The following is a 16149-nucleotide window of genomic DNA, read 5'->3' as shown; positions in this document are numbered from 1 at the left end:
CCCTCAGAGCTGAGAAAAAATGAGCAGGAAGCATGAGCGGGGAGGGGGTACCCGCACTGTGCCCCTATCAGGAGTTGGCACCCTAGGCAATTGCCTAGTTTGCCAACTCCCACATGCCGGCCTTGTTGGTGGAGCTCCATTTGCAGAATGCATCTTTCTTTCTCTCCCTTCATCTTTTCTATCTCTCCCTGCGTTGAGTCTGAGAACAGATAGAAATATTTTAAATAACTGAGCATTAAAAAAAATTATATTACTATGTGTAATACATACTTCAACTTTTCAAACTATCTGATAAATCAATATACACTTCCCCAGTCCAGAAGCTCCTCATGCTATGTTTTGGATTAATATTTGTGCTTAAATATCAAGGACAGCTGTAACAGCTCTCAATGTGTATTGCCAGTACCATGCTTGCTTTGTATCAGATATGCATACAGATCAAAATGGCCACTGTATAACTAAACAAGTCAGCAGCTTTCTGGATTGGCAGTCCAGCAATTACAGCACGGGAGAACTGACGGGAAACTGCAGAGGCTCAAGGTGAGTCTACACAGCACCTTATCACAGCAGAAGAAGCTGCTGCCAAGAATAAAGCCAAGGTAGAGATATTTAGGAAGTGATTTAGAATCTTCAAGATACAATGGTATTTCTGGCTGGAGAGAGGCATGTGACTGAGATCCACAAAAGGTCTAAGGAGCCTCTTGGTTCCAATGTCCTGATCCTTTGGTAAGATCTTATTTTCTTGGCACAGATGGTGCTACAAAACTTTTCTGAGGACACCTCAGAAAACAAAAAGGCTGTACCAGTTAAGCCTGAACATCAGACACTGCAATATTTGTCTATGTGTGGCAGCCATTCTGTCTGCTTACTGGCAAGCTTATGAATTATATCTACATAAGGAGAAAGTTGGCAGCAGCAGGAAAGGCAATAGGAGATCCAAAAGTTATGAGCTTTTCTTAAGAAAAAGGTCAGAACCTTGGTTCCAAGAACCAGGTACTCAGCTCTAGTTTTAGCTGTCTCGATTAGCTATGGAAATAGATTTAAAAGCCTCATGACTAACTTTGCATTTAGTACAATAAATATAGTAATAATAACAAACTGTTTGAAGCATTCTCACAAGTAGGTCATGTGATAAATTTCTCTTAAGGACTCCTGGCATCTTTCATTCATTTTCATTAAATCCGGTGAAGTAAAGCTATACATGTTTTTCACTTTAGTAATCTGTAGGAAAATTTAAACCAAATGTTAAAATATGCTAGATAAGCATAAGTACTACCCCAAAAAACAAAATAAATTTCAGAGCACAGGACAAAATTGCTTTTGTTAGTTCTTTGTTTTCTAGCTAAATAAAACAGTAATAGAATGGGCATCTGATGAAAATACCCAGTGATACAATGATTAAATTGGATAAAACCAAAATACCTCATAGTTTAGTCTAACGGCGGTGCTACCTGCTTAACATTTATGCCCCAATAAAGAAGATAAAACTGGGGACCAAATGAGAAACCCACACACCCCTTCTTCATGACCCCAATATGCTCCAACTGAGGTATCAAAACATAAAATCATACTGTATAATTAATAAATGTTTACAATTTGTTTTGAAGTTGTATGATTCCTTGCCTCCACAATTATTTTGGAGAGACTATTCTAGAATATAACAACTTTCAAACTTCCTTCTGATTTCCAACACTAGGATATTCCACACAAGTTTTTTTCTTGGTTCTGGCCCCACACTCCTTCAGTTTATTCCGATTTCTGTATGCATTTTTGTATCTTTAGTTTTCACTTTTCTTTTTATTTCCCTTGCTTTTCTCCTGCTCTTTTGAGAGCACTTTTACCCTGATGTTTTTCTAGAAGCTGATTTTGAGTTGCCTTTTTTCTAGTGTGTAATGTTGCTATTGGTTTTCTTTGCCCACCCACCTCCAGCCCATTTTTCAATTACTGAATTGTCATCATCATTAAATAATTTCCCCACCATTCCCTCCCATCCAAACTTGAGAAGCAACAGATCATGATGATATTGGATTTATATCCTGCCCTATACCCTGAATCTCAGAGTGGCTCATAATCTCCTTTACCTCCCCCCCCCCCCAACAGACACTCTCTGAGGTAGGTGGGGCTGAGAGAGATCTTGCAGCAGCTGCCTTTTCAAGGACAACTCCTACAAGAACTATGGCTGACCCAAGCCCATTACAGCAGTTTCCAGTGGAGGAGTGGGGAATCAAACCTGGTTCTCCCAGATAAGAGTCCGTGCACTTAACCAAACTAAGTGATTCCAATGTCTTTTTAAAAAGGGCTCCAAAATATAATGCTCTAGTGTTGTAAGGATCATTTAAGCAGGTTCTTTGAAGACCAAGCTTTCATTTTTTAAAAAGTATTTGTCCCCTTCCTTGTGGAGATATAAGGGAAAAGGCATGTGCTGTAAGTGAGAGAAAGGACTAGAGACTTCGCCCTCTTTTTTTAAAAAAGTAAAGCTTGGAATTCAGAGAACCTGCTTAAACTGTTATTACAACACTACAGATATATATATCTATCTGTATATATCTATATCTATATCTATAAATCTGTATATATAGTGTGATCTGACCAGTGTTCCTTCCAAGCTGTGCATGTGAGCAGCTGCTCATTAACACAGAAAGTCACACTCAACAGTAATCTGAAGTTGCACAGGGTCTTGCATTGCCCATTGCCCATTTTAAGATTACAGCAGTTATATTTTGCTCAGGATGTGAATTGCTCTGCTTAATGTGTGTGTGTGTGTGTGGGGGAATTTGACGGAACATTGGCTCTGACAACAGCAATTAACAGGGTCGCACTTACCTGTAACTGATGTTCATCCAGTGTCTTTTGTGCAGGCACACAGAGAACAGCTATGGAGAATGTTCTAGCTAAGGGAAAGGGTGCTCACTCACCTCAGCATGTGCACCATTTCTCACCCAAATGTCATGTATTCTAAGGCAGTTGCCCCCAACCTTTTCGGCACCAGGGACCGATTTTGTGGAAGACAATTTTTCCACGGACCAGTGCTGGTAGGGATGGTGGGCGTTTTGCTGCCCCAGGCTGCCCCCATGCCCACAACCTGTGCCTGTTTCCCACATGGTGGTCTTTAAATAAGGAGTAGGTAAAGGTCTCTGCCTCACTCTGCGGCCCGGTTGCTAAAAGGCCACAGACCGGTACTGGTCCATGGCCCAGGGATTGGGGACCCCTGTTCGAAGGGAGAGCACCCCCCAATCTCTTAGTTTGTCCTGAGACACCACAAGCCCTGAAGTATAATACAAATAGAGAGCTCGCGGCAGGGCAGGGGGGAAGGAATGTCTGCCTGCATAGGAGACATTTGATGAACATCAGTTACAGGGAAGTGCAACCCTGTTTTCATCATCATGGCTTCTGTGCAGTCCCACATTGCAAGATTAACAAGCAACTCACCAGACAGTGGGTAAGGCTCTCAGTGAAAAAGTGAATGAAGTACTGTTCTCCAGACTGAAGATTCTTGTCTTGTACTTATGTCTACAGAACAAAGCCTGATGAAGATGTCTAAAGATCTTGTGGCGGCCCTGCAGATGTCATGCATGGGGGCTCTTAGAAGAAGAGCTGCCAAAGATGCTTGTAACATCATGGAATGAATTCAAACACGAAGATGAGATTTAACACCAGCCTTGTTGTAACAAAGTTTAATGGCTACTACAATCCATCTTGACAGTATTTGTGAAGAAGCTCCTAAGCCGTTTCTGGGATCAGAGTAACAAATAAATGTGTGGCTCTTTTTTAAACACTTGTGTTCTTTTTAAATAGAAAAGTGCTCTTTTAACATCCAAGGTGTATAAGGACCTTTTTGCATCAGAACTAGGTCAGGGAAAAAAATCCTCATATATGTTGTCTTGTGATAGATGAAAACTAGATACTACCTTAGATAAAAACCCCAAACTAGGGTGCAGAACACCTTTGTTCTCATGGGATGTCAAAAAAGACATAGCAGAATGCAATGCCGCTAATTCATTACCTCTCCTTGCGAAAAAGTGTCCAATTACACTTATATGAAAAATAGGTAGGTTTTCTAGCCTCCATCGGTACCCTTGTTACTTCAGTAGACTGACCTAGTTGAAGGCAGAGTCTTCCAAAGGTTACTACCTTTGGACATTGTGATGAAACAACCCATCTTTGGATAGCAGGTCAGGAACTCTGGAAAGCATATGGGGTTTTCTGTGCTAATTGCATCAATGTGGTGAACCAGAACTGATGGGACCAAAACATTGTGGATAATAGGGAAAGGTGGGAACACGTAAAATAGCATCCCCTAAAGAAAGGGAGTTGTTGCCTGCAACTGCAAAAACTGAACAAGATCCACATCCAATACTTCCCACTGTAGGATGATGGGCTGGATATAAATGTCTGTCAGTGACCATTCGTGTTGAGAAATACTGATTCTGTTTAGAGCATCTGCCCTTTATTGTTCGATTCTGCAATGTGGATAGCCTGCAGGATCATATGGTGTTGAGTAGCCTTGTCCCAGATAGCCATAGTTTCTCTACACAATTTCAGGGATCCAGTGCCACTCTGATCCAGTGCCACTTATTGATGAAATATATAAAGTAGTATTGTCTGTCTGGATTTGTATAATCTTGCCTGGTAAGAAACCTGAAGAGGAAATTAGTGCATACTGTATTGCACAAAACTTCAATATATTAATACGCAGTGTACACTCCTAACCCAGCCAGACATCATGGAGGGTCAGATTCAAACAACATGCAACCCAACCATCAAGAGAAGTATCAGTAGTAAAAGTGACTTCAGGTAACAAGGGACTGAACAGTACCCCTTCAAAAATATAATCCACCAACAAGAAGAAGAAGATATTGGATTTATATCCCGCCCTCCACTCCGAAGAGTCTCAGAGCGGCTCAACCACGATAGTGATTTAAAACTACTCAAGGATAATTTATGTCTTTTAGAACCACTGATTGGATTAAAGTAATGCAGAAACCACATCTATAAAGGTCTCATTTTTAGCCTAGCTAACTACAGCTATAATGGAAGCTATCAGGCCTAGTAGCTTCTGAATACAGATGCCCTCCTGGTAACTTTTAGAGGATAAATGATTTATTAGGGACTGAATTGCATGTCATCTGCCACAGGTGAAAAGGAACATGCTTGAGTAGCATCTAGAATAGCACTTTGTCTAGAAATTAGATGTTTAGTCAATTTCTTGTTCCTTAATGAAATATAGGATTAAACACAGGAAAGTCTTGTATTAAAGATCTAGACCTGAAACAAAAAGATCAAAGGGGAACATTGGAACCTTTGAATAACAATGACAAGTGATCACCTGGAAGGGTTGTGGTGCCAATGCACACCTCACTCTTTCTGTTGATGCTTGATTTACACTTCAGAGAGGAAACATTCTGTCATAAATTGTTTCTCTTCTGAGCCATTTGTTTTCACACTTCCATGTCAATTGTCTGAATTTTGGATTGGCTCAAGGGCCCCAGCCATTGCAAATCTTAGACTTTAAGAAGTTTAGCTTTCCTGTTGTTGGGTGGAGCAACCCAGCTTCATCTCTCCTGGAGGCAATGGGCTAACTCTGCCATGGGTTAGGCATGGGCCTAGCACACAAGGAGTTTTAGAAAGCTGCCTGACTTCACCCAAGTAGAGTAATCTATGGTAACTATAATTTAGGATATAATGTGTAGATAGAACTTATAAGAAGTTTTCTTGTTTTCCTGCTCATTACTCTTTTCTTTGAAATATTCCTACATCCTTTTATAAATAGATACTTTGATTATACCTGGTCATTCTCTATTTCAGATACTTCAATCTAATTCCAGTATCTAGACCTAAAGTATCCACCTACTGGTTAATTGTTAGTGGGAACTCATCCTGCAGGTTACCTACCTTTCAGGGTTGGCTTTCTTGATTCCCAGTAAAGTTAGAAGCTTGCTGCTTGGCTTCTGACTGTATGAGTAGTTCAAGGGACTAGTGGCAAACTACCATCCTTTTTAAAAAAAAGATTTTATTGATATAAAGATGAAATTACAGTTATTTTGTTTTTGGAAATACAAAGGTCGACTACCATCCTGGTGAATGTGTGGACTCACACCCCAGGGTTTTGTAATTTTTGTTCTGCCCACCCAAACAGGGATCTCCTGGACTGTGAATTCTTTTGACACACCTATAAACTGAACCTGTTGAACAGGTTCCAATATAGATTTAGACCACAAGGCCAAGATCTTTACAAAGCTGTAAAGAGGAATTAATGTATTGTAACAGCAGTTCCCTAGACTTGGCCGAGAAATCTAATCGAGAAAAGCTAGTTATCTAGGTAAGGAAATGCAACAACTTAAGGACCTAAGATTTGAAACTACCACTGCCATGCATTTTGTAAAGACTCAAGGGGCCACAGACAAACAAAAAGGTAAGACAGCATATTGGAAAACACCCTTAAATTTAAAGATATTTCCTGTGTTTCTTGTGTATCATAACATAGAAACAGGCATCTTGTAAGTCTAAAACAGCAAACCAGGAATTTATTTGTAACAACTGTCAAACATTGGAAACAGATAGAAATGAGAAATTCTTAAAAACTTATTCCAACAGCGCAGATCTAGTACAGGACATTTTTCTCCATCTGTTTTGTCTATGAGGAAAAATGGGGGGGGGGAGCCCCATTGGTCCTCTGTAGAGGAGACCTTCTGAATTGTGCCCTTCCATAAAAGCATTTGAACTTCTTAACTCAACTAAGGTAGGGAGTTACCAATAGCCTCGTCAAGTGAGATACGAGGGGGACAAGATAAGAACTCAAGTCTATATCCAAAGACTATAATGGCTAATACCCAAGTGTCATCTGTGATATCACACCATGGCAGAACAAACTGAGGTAGTTTATTAACAAATTTGAAGTGCTCACCATGCACAAGTCAGAAAGAAGTTGACAGCTGTCACTGATTATCCTTTGAAGCATGTGGCTGATTGCAGGCTTTTGGCCTAGACCAGGGGTGTCAAACATCAGTCCCATGGACCTAATCCAGTCCCCAGAGGGCTCCAATCAGGCCTGCCAGCAACTGGCCATCACCTGCGTCCTTCTCCCTCACCTGCCTCCTTCAGTCACCATTTTTTAATTCTCCACTTTGATGAGGCAGCCAAACAAAGCAGTCTTTTGTTCTTTCCCTCTTCCAAAAGGGAGGAGGAAGCAAAGGGGTCTCAGCCAATGGAGGAGCTTGGCTCTGTGCTCTGCTGTGAGATTGAGATAACCTGGGTTGCCAGGCTCTTTCAATCATGCTGCAGAGCTACTGAGCCAGGCCTCTCTTCCTTCTGTAGGCTGAGGCTCCCCCCCTCCTTGTACCCTGGGGAGGGAGGGAAAGAGGGAGAGTTTTGTTTGCCCAGCTCCCTCCACTGATTGCATGGGAGAGGTACAAAGAAAGCACTTTTAAGACCAATAACATTTTATTCAAGGTATGAGCTTTTTGCCTTGCTAGAGAGAGAGAAAAAGAGAGAGAGAGTTTTGTTGGCTCATGCCTTCATGATCCAAAAGAGGAATAACAACAAACAGGATTAGGCTAAAAGTGTGTCCAGACCAAGTTCACACAGCACATTTCCTTCTATTTTCTTTCACATTTCACATTTTCCTTTGATTTTCTTAGATTAGGGGTTTTGAACTTAGACTTCCCAGATAGTAGGCTGATACTGATCACTATACATGGCAGTCTCTCTATTCTTGCACTGCCACATAGAAGCTGTAGTTATTTTTCTGGGGAAGACTACAGTTTTGTAGACAAACACATAGCCCTCAGTCTGTGTCATGGTGCCTTCACATGTTCTTGGCCAGTACATGAAGCAACTTCTGTACAAAAGCTCACAATGCCCAGCCATTTCATGTTTTCCTCAAAGGCTCAAAGTATTGACCATGAGATTTCTGTAATGAATGACAGTAAATCAAAAACTTACAGATGCACACATGAACAACACCTGGACAGTAAACTCAAGACTGCTATAGCACAGATATTGTCTCCAGGTTTTGATGCAATAATTCCGAGCAAGAGGTGTCAGTTGTCAGAGACTGTTAAACAAAATATTGCAAGTGTGCAAATGTTTTAAGCATGTTTTATATTAAGTTTAAAAATATTTGTGTTTATCTGTGTCCTTTATAAAGTTTATATCTCTGCTACCTGTCATTATATTTTACGACACACATGGCACGCAAAATCTCATTTATGTCAAATTTGGCCCTCACAAAGGTACTCACAAAGAAAAAGTCCCAGAACCAACCTACAAAGCCTATAATGATGCATGGAACTGGCATCACCTCTCAGTCCCTGGCCAAAATAATCCTTCCACTCAGGGTTAAAAGTCAGAGCCAAAAGTATGGATAAGGTTACCATGGTATTACAGAGACAACTGAGGGAGTAGTCTCGGATCTGATGGGCAAGGTAGTTGAACTTCAGGCTCGGGAGGTTGTTCTAGGTCAATCTCAAACTCTGATATTGAAGGAACCAGTGATTGGGACTATATAAGCGGTGTATATGGCAACAGGACAATTTCTGGTTCTGTTGTCCGCTCTGGTTCTGGCCTTGGGGTTTTTTACTGGCTTGTTAAAGTTGGAGTCTTTTGTCTTTGCTTAGTCTTAGACGTCTATTTTTGGCTGGAGGCTTAGAAGTGCTTCTAGGGGCCCTCAATGGAGTTGGGAACTGAGATATTCTTTAGGTTGGATCTGACTGAGATGGTTCCAATCTCAAACCCAATGGAAAGGATATCATTGATGACAATCAGGTTGGGCGCTCAACCACAGTACGTGACTTTGCTGCTGGGAGTTCTAGTGCTCAGAAGGCCTTCTCCTACAAAGCCCTTTCCTTCTGAGCTTTTGGTTTGAATTGTTGACAATGTCTGCATGAAGAGGCACTGTAGTTTTTGCCTAACCATAAGAGACAAAGATCATGCTCATGTGTTTGTGTTGTCTAAGTTTCCACAGCAGGAACATTTCTTAAAGAGAGTCTTTTGTTCCATGACCTCCGGTGAGATATGTGGAGCTGAGACTGTTAACTCCCTGAGAAGAAGGGCACCCCAAATTTTAATCAGGTAAAAATCCTTGAAATAGTGTTTCAAAAGTATGATATCAATGTTAAGGCTCTGATCTTGCTTCTGCCATTATTCACTTCTCTCTTTTTTTTACTGAAATTAACACAATTACAAGAAGATGTCCTCCCCTTGTGGTGGTTAAGAAAAAACTGAGGGATGAGGGGACACTTTCCCTTGGAGCACATGATCTTTAAGCAGGAAAATAGTGCAAGAGTTCTGAGGTAAGTGCCCCTCCCTTTTGCTTAGCTAGAAAGTTGTCCTTTGCTGGCTGTGTGAATGGGTTGTCCCAATGTAGGACTGCACAGAAGCTATGACAATGAGCGACACCGATGATGACAGCACCCTCCATTGAAAATCCTCATTATTTAAGTCATATGCAGAAGAAAATAAACTAATTCCATAAGTATGAAAATCCACAGGGGAGATACATGTGAAAGAACCCTGTTCTAACTGATTCCAATTTTTGTGGATTGAGTCCCTATAATATAGTGGATTCAATGCAAGGAAGAGGTGAGGTTGTAGTGATCATAGCTCTTTATTGCAGTACAGCATAACATAGGGCTGCACTCTAAGACTGACTACCTGGGCCCACAAGGCCAACTATATACAACTCAGGGTTCCTGTGCAAGCACGTTATTGGATCATTCAAACCAGCAAGGGACCCGTGATTGGAGCAGGGCAGCAGGGATTTCGATCCTGCTTCCCATTGTTCCCGAGTCCCCAAGCTCAGTCCTTCTGGCTCCAATGAGCCCGGCCAGAACACCCATATCAGTCTTCACTTTGGTTCGCATACATAACACTCCCCAAAAAATCAGAAGTAATTTGAGCATGCAGAAAAGGTCCAAATTTTGTTAATGGCAAATTTGTCTTTCATGTACCAATAATATTATTTCTCCCTCTACAGAGTTATTTTCTCAGATATATGGCTTGTCCTTCAGTGCTCTTTTCTCCATGCTAAACAGAGCAACCTCTTTTAATCACTGCCAATAAATTCTCCATCCCTGTGTAAGTAATGCACATTTGTTCCTGTTTCAAACTTGAATGACTTAACAAAGACTTGGCTGCACTAAAACTTTTTGTAAGAGCATTAGTGCTCTCTCATCACTACTAGGAATGGGTTGGTTTTTTTTACTTTGTGAAACAGGGTGCTGGACTAGATGGACCACTGGTCTGATACAGCAATTATCTTTCTATGTTCTTATGATCCTCATATATATTAATATAACATTTTTATGTATATAAATGTGGTTTGACTTCTTTGTAGATTCATCCTCTTGATGTCTTCCCATCAAACTATATATACTAAGCATTACAATGAAATGGAAATAAAACATACTTTCTGCTTTCATCAAATTTCTATGCAAATTCATGAACTTTAGTAAATAAGGTTTAATTCATCTTAACTTATGTACCTTTGTAAATTCTGTAGGAAGCTGACCGTTGTGTACTCCTGGGCAGTCCACACTCATCTGAATAAAAAATCCTCGTGTTGAACTAAAACTTGTTTTCAAAGGAAGATTATATTTTTCTGAAAGTTGTGTTATCATTCCTTAATAGAAGATACAGAACAGAAATATATTCTAATCATAATACAAGACCAAATGGGCTATAGAAACAATAAAAATAATCACGAGTATAGCAAAAAAACCCTGCAAAACCTCACATACATGTTTGCTTTCCATACAACAGTTACATTGCATATGTTGCTGCCATGACATTCCATTCATTACAAACATATTTTCCACAGAACCCTTCTGTGTTTCAGATAAGATGAATCAGAAACTTCCTCTTTGCTGAGGAAGGCTCAACTCCTGCTTCTTTCTATTATTAATATTTACTGTTCTTTCATCTAGATAATAGAAAGCTGAGGAATATTATCAAAGCTGTTGCATGAATAAGGTTGTTGTATAATTTTCTTCCATTTCAAATAGGCATGTGAAAGAGAAGTTCCCAGACTGGATCAAATATAAATATTACAGGATCTTCTAAAATCTTTCTTGCTACTTGTGACCAATAAAAAGTTATATATTCTTAAAAGCTTGTAATACCTGCTATATCATCCACAATTTCAGTATATGTTCTTCGTGCTATATCAAGGAATTCATTGATATTAGGTTTCACTGCATAGCACTTCTGAGTTCTCATATTCAAGCATCCTTTTGTATATCTTGTATCATCATTAATGACAGTTTTAATCTTATCAAGAATGATTCCAAATCTATAAAATTATAGAAAATTTTGGGAATATCTACATAATATACATAATATTTTACAATTATTACAGTTGTCCACACATTAAGAAATCAGATTATCCGAGTCCCAAACCTTTACAGATTACATTCATCATATAATGAAAATCACAATACTGTGATGATGCTTAAAAGTAGTTATAGTACAAGCCATTTTATTGTTATTTTAAAGTACTTAGTTGCAAACAAACATTTGATCTGTCAGAATTAACAAAGGTCTAAACTTTCAAGAAAAATGAGCTTTTAATGAGAATTCTGTCTGCTTGTAATGGTTAGTTTTAGCATATCCCATTTGCCTAGAAATTAAAACACCATTTGCAATTAAAAATAAGATGCCTGCACTTAACAGACCAGGCAGCCAAGGCTTGTAGCCAAGGTTGGCACATGCTAACAAGCTGGTTTCTTTAATGTCATGCTTGGTCTTGATGAAACTGTTCTGATTGTTGAACCCAATCTAGGCTTTTTTGTAAACGGGAATTTAATTTATAGAATACAATATGGAAGTATCATTAATCAAATCACTGTGTCCACAAAATCTTCTACACCGAAGACAGAGGTTACAGTTGTATCCTTTAAAAAACAAATGCACAAAGAGGGTTACAGAACAGAAGCCTTCTAATCTGACAACGATCTGGAAAAAAATCAATTTTCTCCAAAACAATAAACCAAGCCATTTTTTTAAAAAAACTGTCCCAAACTGATCACTGCAACAACTAATCTTACAGAGGAACAAACCAAAATGTAAATTAAGTGTTCTACTAATTTAAAAAATCCTAACAGTACAGAAGCAATTAGGTGGTACAGCAAACACAGACCAAAGTAACACTCTTGATCAAAAGTGATTTTTGAGCATTTATAAATGCTGCTTATTTATGGAACCCCAATTACAATTCAAGCCACAGATGTTCTTAGAGCACCAGGCAAAATTTCTTATTTTATCAAAACTTGGCTGAAATCAATAAAACTTGCTTCATCATAATAGTGCTTAGGACCAGGGCGGTAATAGACTAGCATAAATTCATGTAAACAGATCACATTTACAGTTTTACTAACCTGTTGCTTTAAAAATACCATCAACTCTCACAAAGTTTTACTCTTTATTTCTAAATTATGCATTTACAGTTTTAGTATAAAATCCTTGCTTCACAAGTAGCTCTGTGGAATAAAGTGGAGCTTGCAAGAGAATAAGCACTCTGAGAATCAATTGTTCAATCAATGAAAAAACAAAATTAACCAATCTAAAACATTCAGAATGTCATAAACAGCAACTAAGTCTGAGGCAAAATATCTTTTATAAAATAATGGTACCTATTGTCTTCCAGAGAACTATAGTAAGCCTTTAATAATGGTGTCATGTAGCTCTTTAGAGCATCCTGTTAAAATTAACATGAAAAATAAATTAATGAAATAAAAGAAAAAGTAATATATTAATGGAAATATTAATGGATTGTATAACTTTTCATTCACCCAGGTATGATTGAAATGACAGCTAATATAATCTATCAATGTTTGATTATATGAACCAGAAACTTAATGAATGCTAAATCTGTTTTTTTTCTAAATGAATTCTGAAACTCGATTTCTAAATCAATACATTTTTACTAATCTGAAAATTAACACTTGTTTTAAACTTAAAATCATATGACTGGATCCCTGTATTCTACTAAGCTAACTATAGACCCTTGCCAGTCTGGCTTTTGCCCAGGCCATGGGACGGAGACAGTGCTGGTCACCTTGGCGGATGACCTCCAGCGGCATCTGGATCAGGGTGGTGTGGCGGTGCTGATGTTGTTAGACCTGTCGGCTGTGTTTGACACGGTCGACCATCGGCTACTGACCTGCCGCCTCGCCGATGTTGGGGTTAGGGGGTTGGCTTTACAATGGCTTTCCTCCTTCCTCGAGGATCGGGGACAAAGGGTTGCAATCGGGGGTGAGCTATCCCAGAGGCGCACACTATATTGTGGGGTGCCTCAGGGAGCAGTCCTTTCACCGATGCTTTTTAATATCTATATGCGCCCCCTTGCCCAGATTGCCCGGAAGTATGGGCTTGGGTGTCACCAGTATGCAGATGACACCCAGCTCTATCTGCTAATGGATGGCCGGCCTGGCTGCGTCCCAGAGAATTTGGACCTGGCACTGCAGGCCATGGCAACCTGGTTGAGGCTGAGTGGGCTGAAACTGAATCCAGCGAAGACAGAAGTCCTTTGTCTGGGTCGGGGCGCTCTGGGGAGGGAAATACCTCTCCTGGTCTTCGACGGGGCGCCGTTGAAAGCGGCGTGCCGGGTCAGGAGCCTGGGGGTTTTACTGGAGCCTTCATTATCAATGGAGGCCCAGATAACAGCCACTGCTAAGTCAGCCTTTTTCCATTTGAGGCGGGCAAAGCAGTTGGCCCCCTTCCTAGAGCGTCAGGACCTAGCAACAGTGATCCACGCAACGGTCACCTCAAGACTGGATTACTGTAATGCCCTCTACATGGGACTGCCTTTGTGCCGAACCCGGAAGCTGCAGCTGGTGCAGAACGCGGCTGCTAGACTGCTATTGGGGCTCCCAAAGTGGGAGCACATACAGCCGGGGCTGCGTGGACTGCACTGGCTGCCAGTTACATACCGGATTCGTTACAAAGTGCTGGTTATTACCTTTAAAGCCCTATATGGCCAAGGACCTGCCTACCTGAGGAACCGTCTTTCTCCATATGAACCCCAGAGAGCACTGAGGTCAGCAGGGAAGAACCTGCTGACTATCCCCGGGCCGAAAGAGGTAAAGCTACAGAGTACCCGCACTCGGGCTTTCTCTGTAGTGGCTCCACACCTATGGAACCAGCTCCCGGAAGAAACGTGGGCCCTGCGGGACTTTGAACAGTTCCTCAGGGCCTGCAAGACCATCCTTTTTAGGATGGCCTACACCGATTAAAGAGAGAGACTGCTAAGGAAATAAAACTTACCATCGGTTTAATAGCACCAGGATGTCAATTTTATTAATCTTACTAATTTTATTACTTTTAGAATTTTAATTAATTTGTTAAATTGGTTATTACTTCGAACATTATTGTACTCAATGTATTAATTTAATGTTGTTAGCCGCCCTGAGCCTGCTTCAGCGGGGAGGGCGGGATACAAATAAAAATGATGAACGAATAACGCCTTCTTCCCATACTAGAGGTTCCCTGCAGTGGAGGAAGGTTCCAAATTATACAGATTTGATTCTATAGACACACTATAAAGAAATGCCATGTGTAAACATGAGATTAACTGGTTTCAAATGTAGGTAATTGTAAGGACTGAGAATCTTGAAGTGAGAAAGAACTGAGCAATCAGGTAAGCAAGTACAACAGAATAGGCCTGAACCCTATTCATCCTAGATGAACAGCAATATCACCCTCTGGACATTTGTGATGGTGGCATTGCAATATAGCAGGTGATTAGATTTCCTTCTCCTGGAAAGGTCCCTCAGCAGCACGGACACACCAGGGTCCCTGATTTGAGAACAGTTTGTATAATGCAGATGTGGCATGAGCCAAGGCTCTGCAAGGTCTGAATGGTAGGCAAGGGCTTCTGGTAGCCTAACCGATATAGAATACAGGTGAGCCAGCAGTGACAACCTGAGAATAGAACAGCCAATATTGTAATATCCTGGCGCAGATCAGTGGTGAAGCCTCCTTTGGAGTATTGCTTGCAGTTCTGGTCACTAAAAAGGATACTGCAGAGCGGGAAAAAGTGCAGATGGGCAAAAAATTCAGAACAGACAGAAGGAAGTATTTCTTTACTCAAAGAACTATTAAAAATGTGAAAGACGCTGAATGTAATGATAGCTATGAGCATGGATAGTTTTTAAAAAAGGATAAGACAGATTCCAGCAGGACAAGTCTATCAATGGATACTAGCCATGGTGGATTAAGGGAATTTCCATATTCAGAGCCAACAAACCACTGAATATAAGTGCTAGAAGGCAGCATCAGGGAAGTCCTTTGGCCTCCATGCCCTGTTCACCAGCTTTCCAGACTAAAACAGGTTGCTGGACTAGATGGACCACTCGACTGATCTAAGGGGTTCTTTTTATGTTCATCATAATAATCATAATTATATATATTTACATAGTTGCAGAATTTGATACCTTAAGAGGGTCTACAAGTTCCAAGGTATGTTTCAGATAGATTAAATTTGTGATCTTTGATTCAGATGCATTAACCTGTTAGAAAACACAAGGTATAGAGTTAATTATTTAGTGACAGGTAGCCTATACAGTGTTCTGCCTGTTATCATTACCAGTGGCTCAACTGTCATTTATGTTTCTGCAGAATGCAGCATGAATAGAGAAGGTGTGTTAGGAATGTTAACTGACTCCTTTCCCTATTCGGTAATGACATGGCACCCTGACTTTCTCTAATTTGGTATTATTTCTAAAAAAAAGTTTGAAAATCATGGATACAGGAGTACTTTTAGTCCCATGAAAATGAAAAAGCAGCACCAGAAAGCATGGACCCCATTCAACATTGGACAGCAGAATAAGATAATGGCATACAGGCCTTATTTTTTATGTAGAGTAGATTCTCAGAGTACAATTTAACTGCAGGTTTCCCACTGTGAACAGCCTATGTTTTCAATTCACATTTTATTTTATTTTTTAAATTTGGATATAGAAGTGCTGAAGTATGACCTACAAAATCTATTACATTTTTATCCTACCCTTCATCTAATAAACTTATGGTGACATATGATTTTCCATTTTATCCTTATAACAGCTCTGTAAATTATATTAGGCTAAAACAGTGCAACTAGCCTAAGATTACTAGTGGGCTTCAATGTGGGTAGGAGATTTCAATCCAGGTCTCTCC

The 16149-nt window shown here is 40.1% G+C and overlaps 1 protein-coding gene across 2 annotated transcripts in view; it reads right to left on the bottom strand.

The window, feature by feature from the left end:
- Positions 1-16149, bottom strand: part of MSH4 (mutS homolog 4) — a 131940-nt gene that overhangs the window by 19754 nt on the left and 96037 nt on the right. For both annotated transcript variants that reach the window (XM_060233337.1, XM_060233338.1), the window contains exons 9-13: positions 15429-15503; positions 12627-12691; positions 11118-11287; positions 10482-10618; positions 1118-1221 (exon numbers count right to left, since the gene is read on the bottom strand). In XM_060233337.1, the coding sequence (XP_060089320.1) occupies positions 1118-1221; positions 10482-10618; positions 11118-11287; positions 12627-12691; positions 15429-15503 (551 nt within the window). The remainder of the gene's footprint in view (positions 1-1117; positions 1222-10481; positions 10619-11117; positions 11288-12626; positions 12692-15428; positions 15504-16149) is intronic.

Source organism: Heteronotia binoei, chromosome 2 (assembly GCF_032191835.1).
Source record: "Heteronotia binoei isolate CCM8104 ecotype False Entrance Well chromosome 2, APGP_CSIRO_Hbin_v1, whole genome shotgun sequence".
NCBI classification, from domain to species: domain Eukaryota; kingdom Metazoa; phylum Chordata; class Lepidosauria; order Squamata; family Gekkonidae; genus Heteronotia; species Heteronotia binoei.
This window is presented reverse-complemented; position numbering and strand designations above follow the sequence as displayed.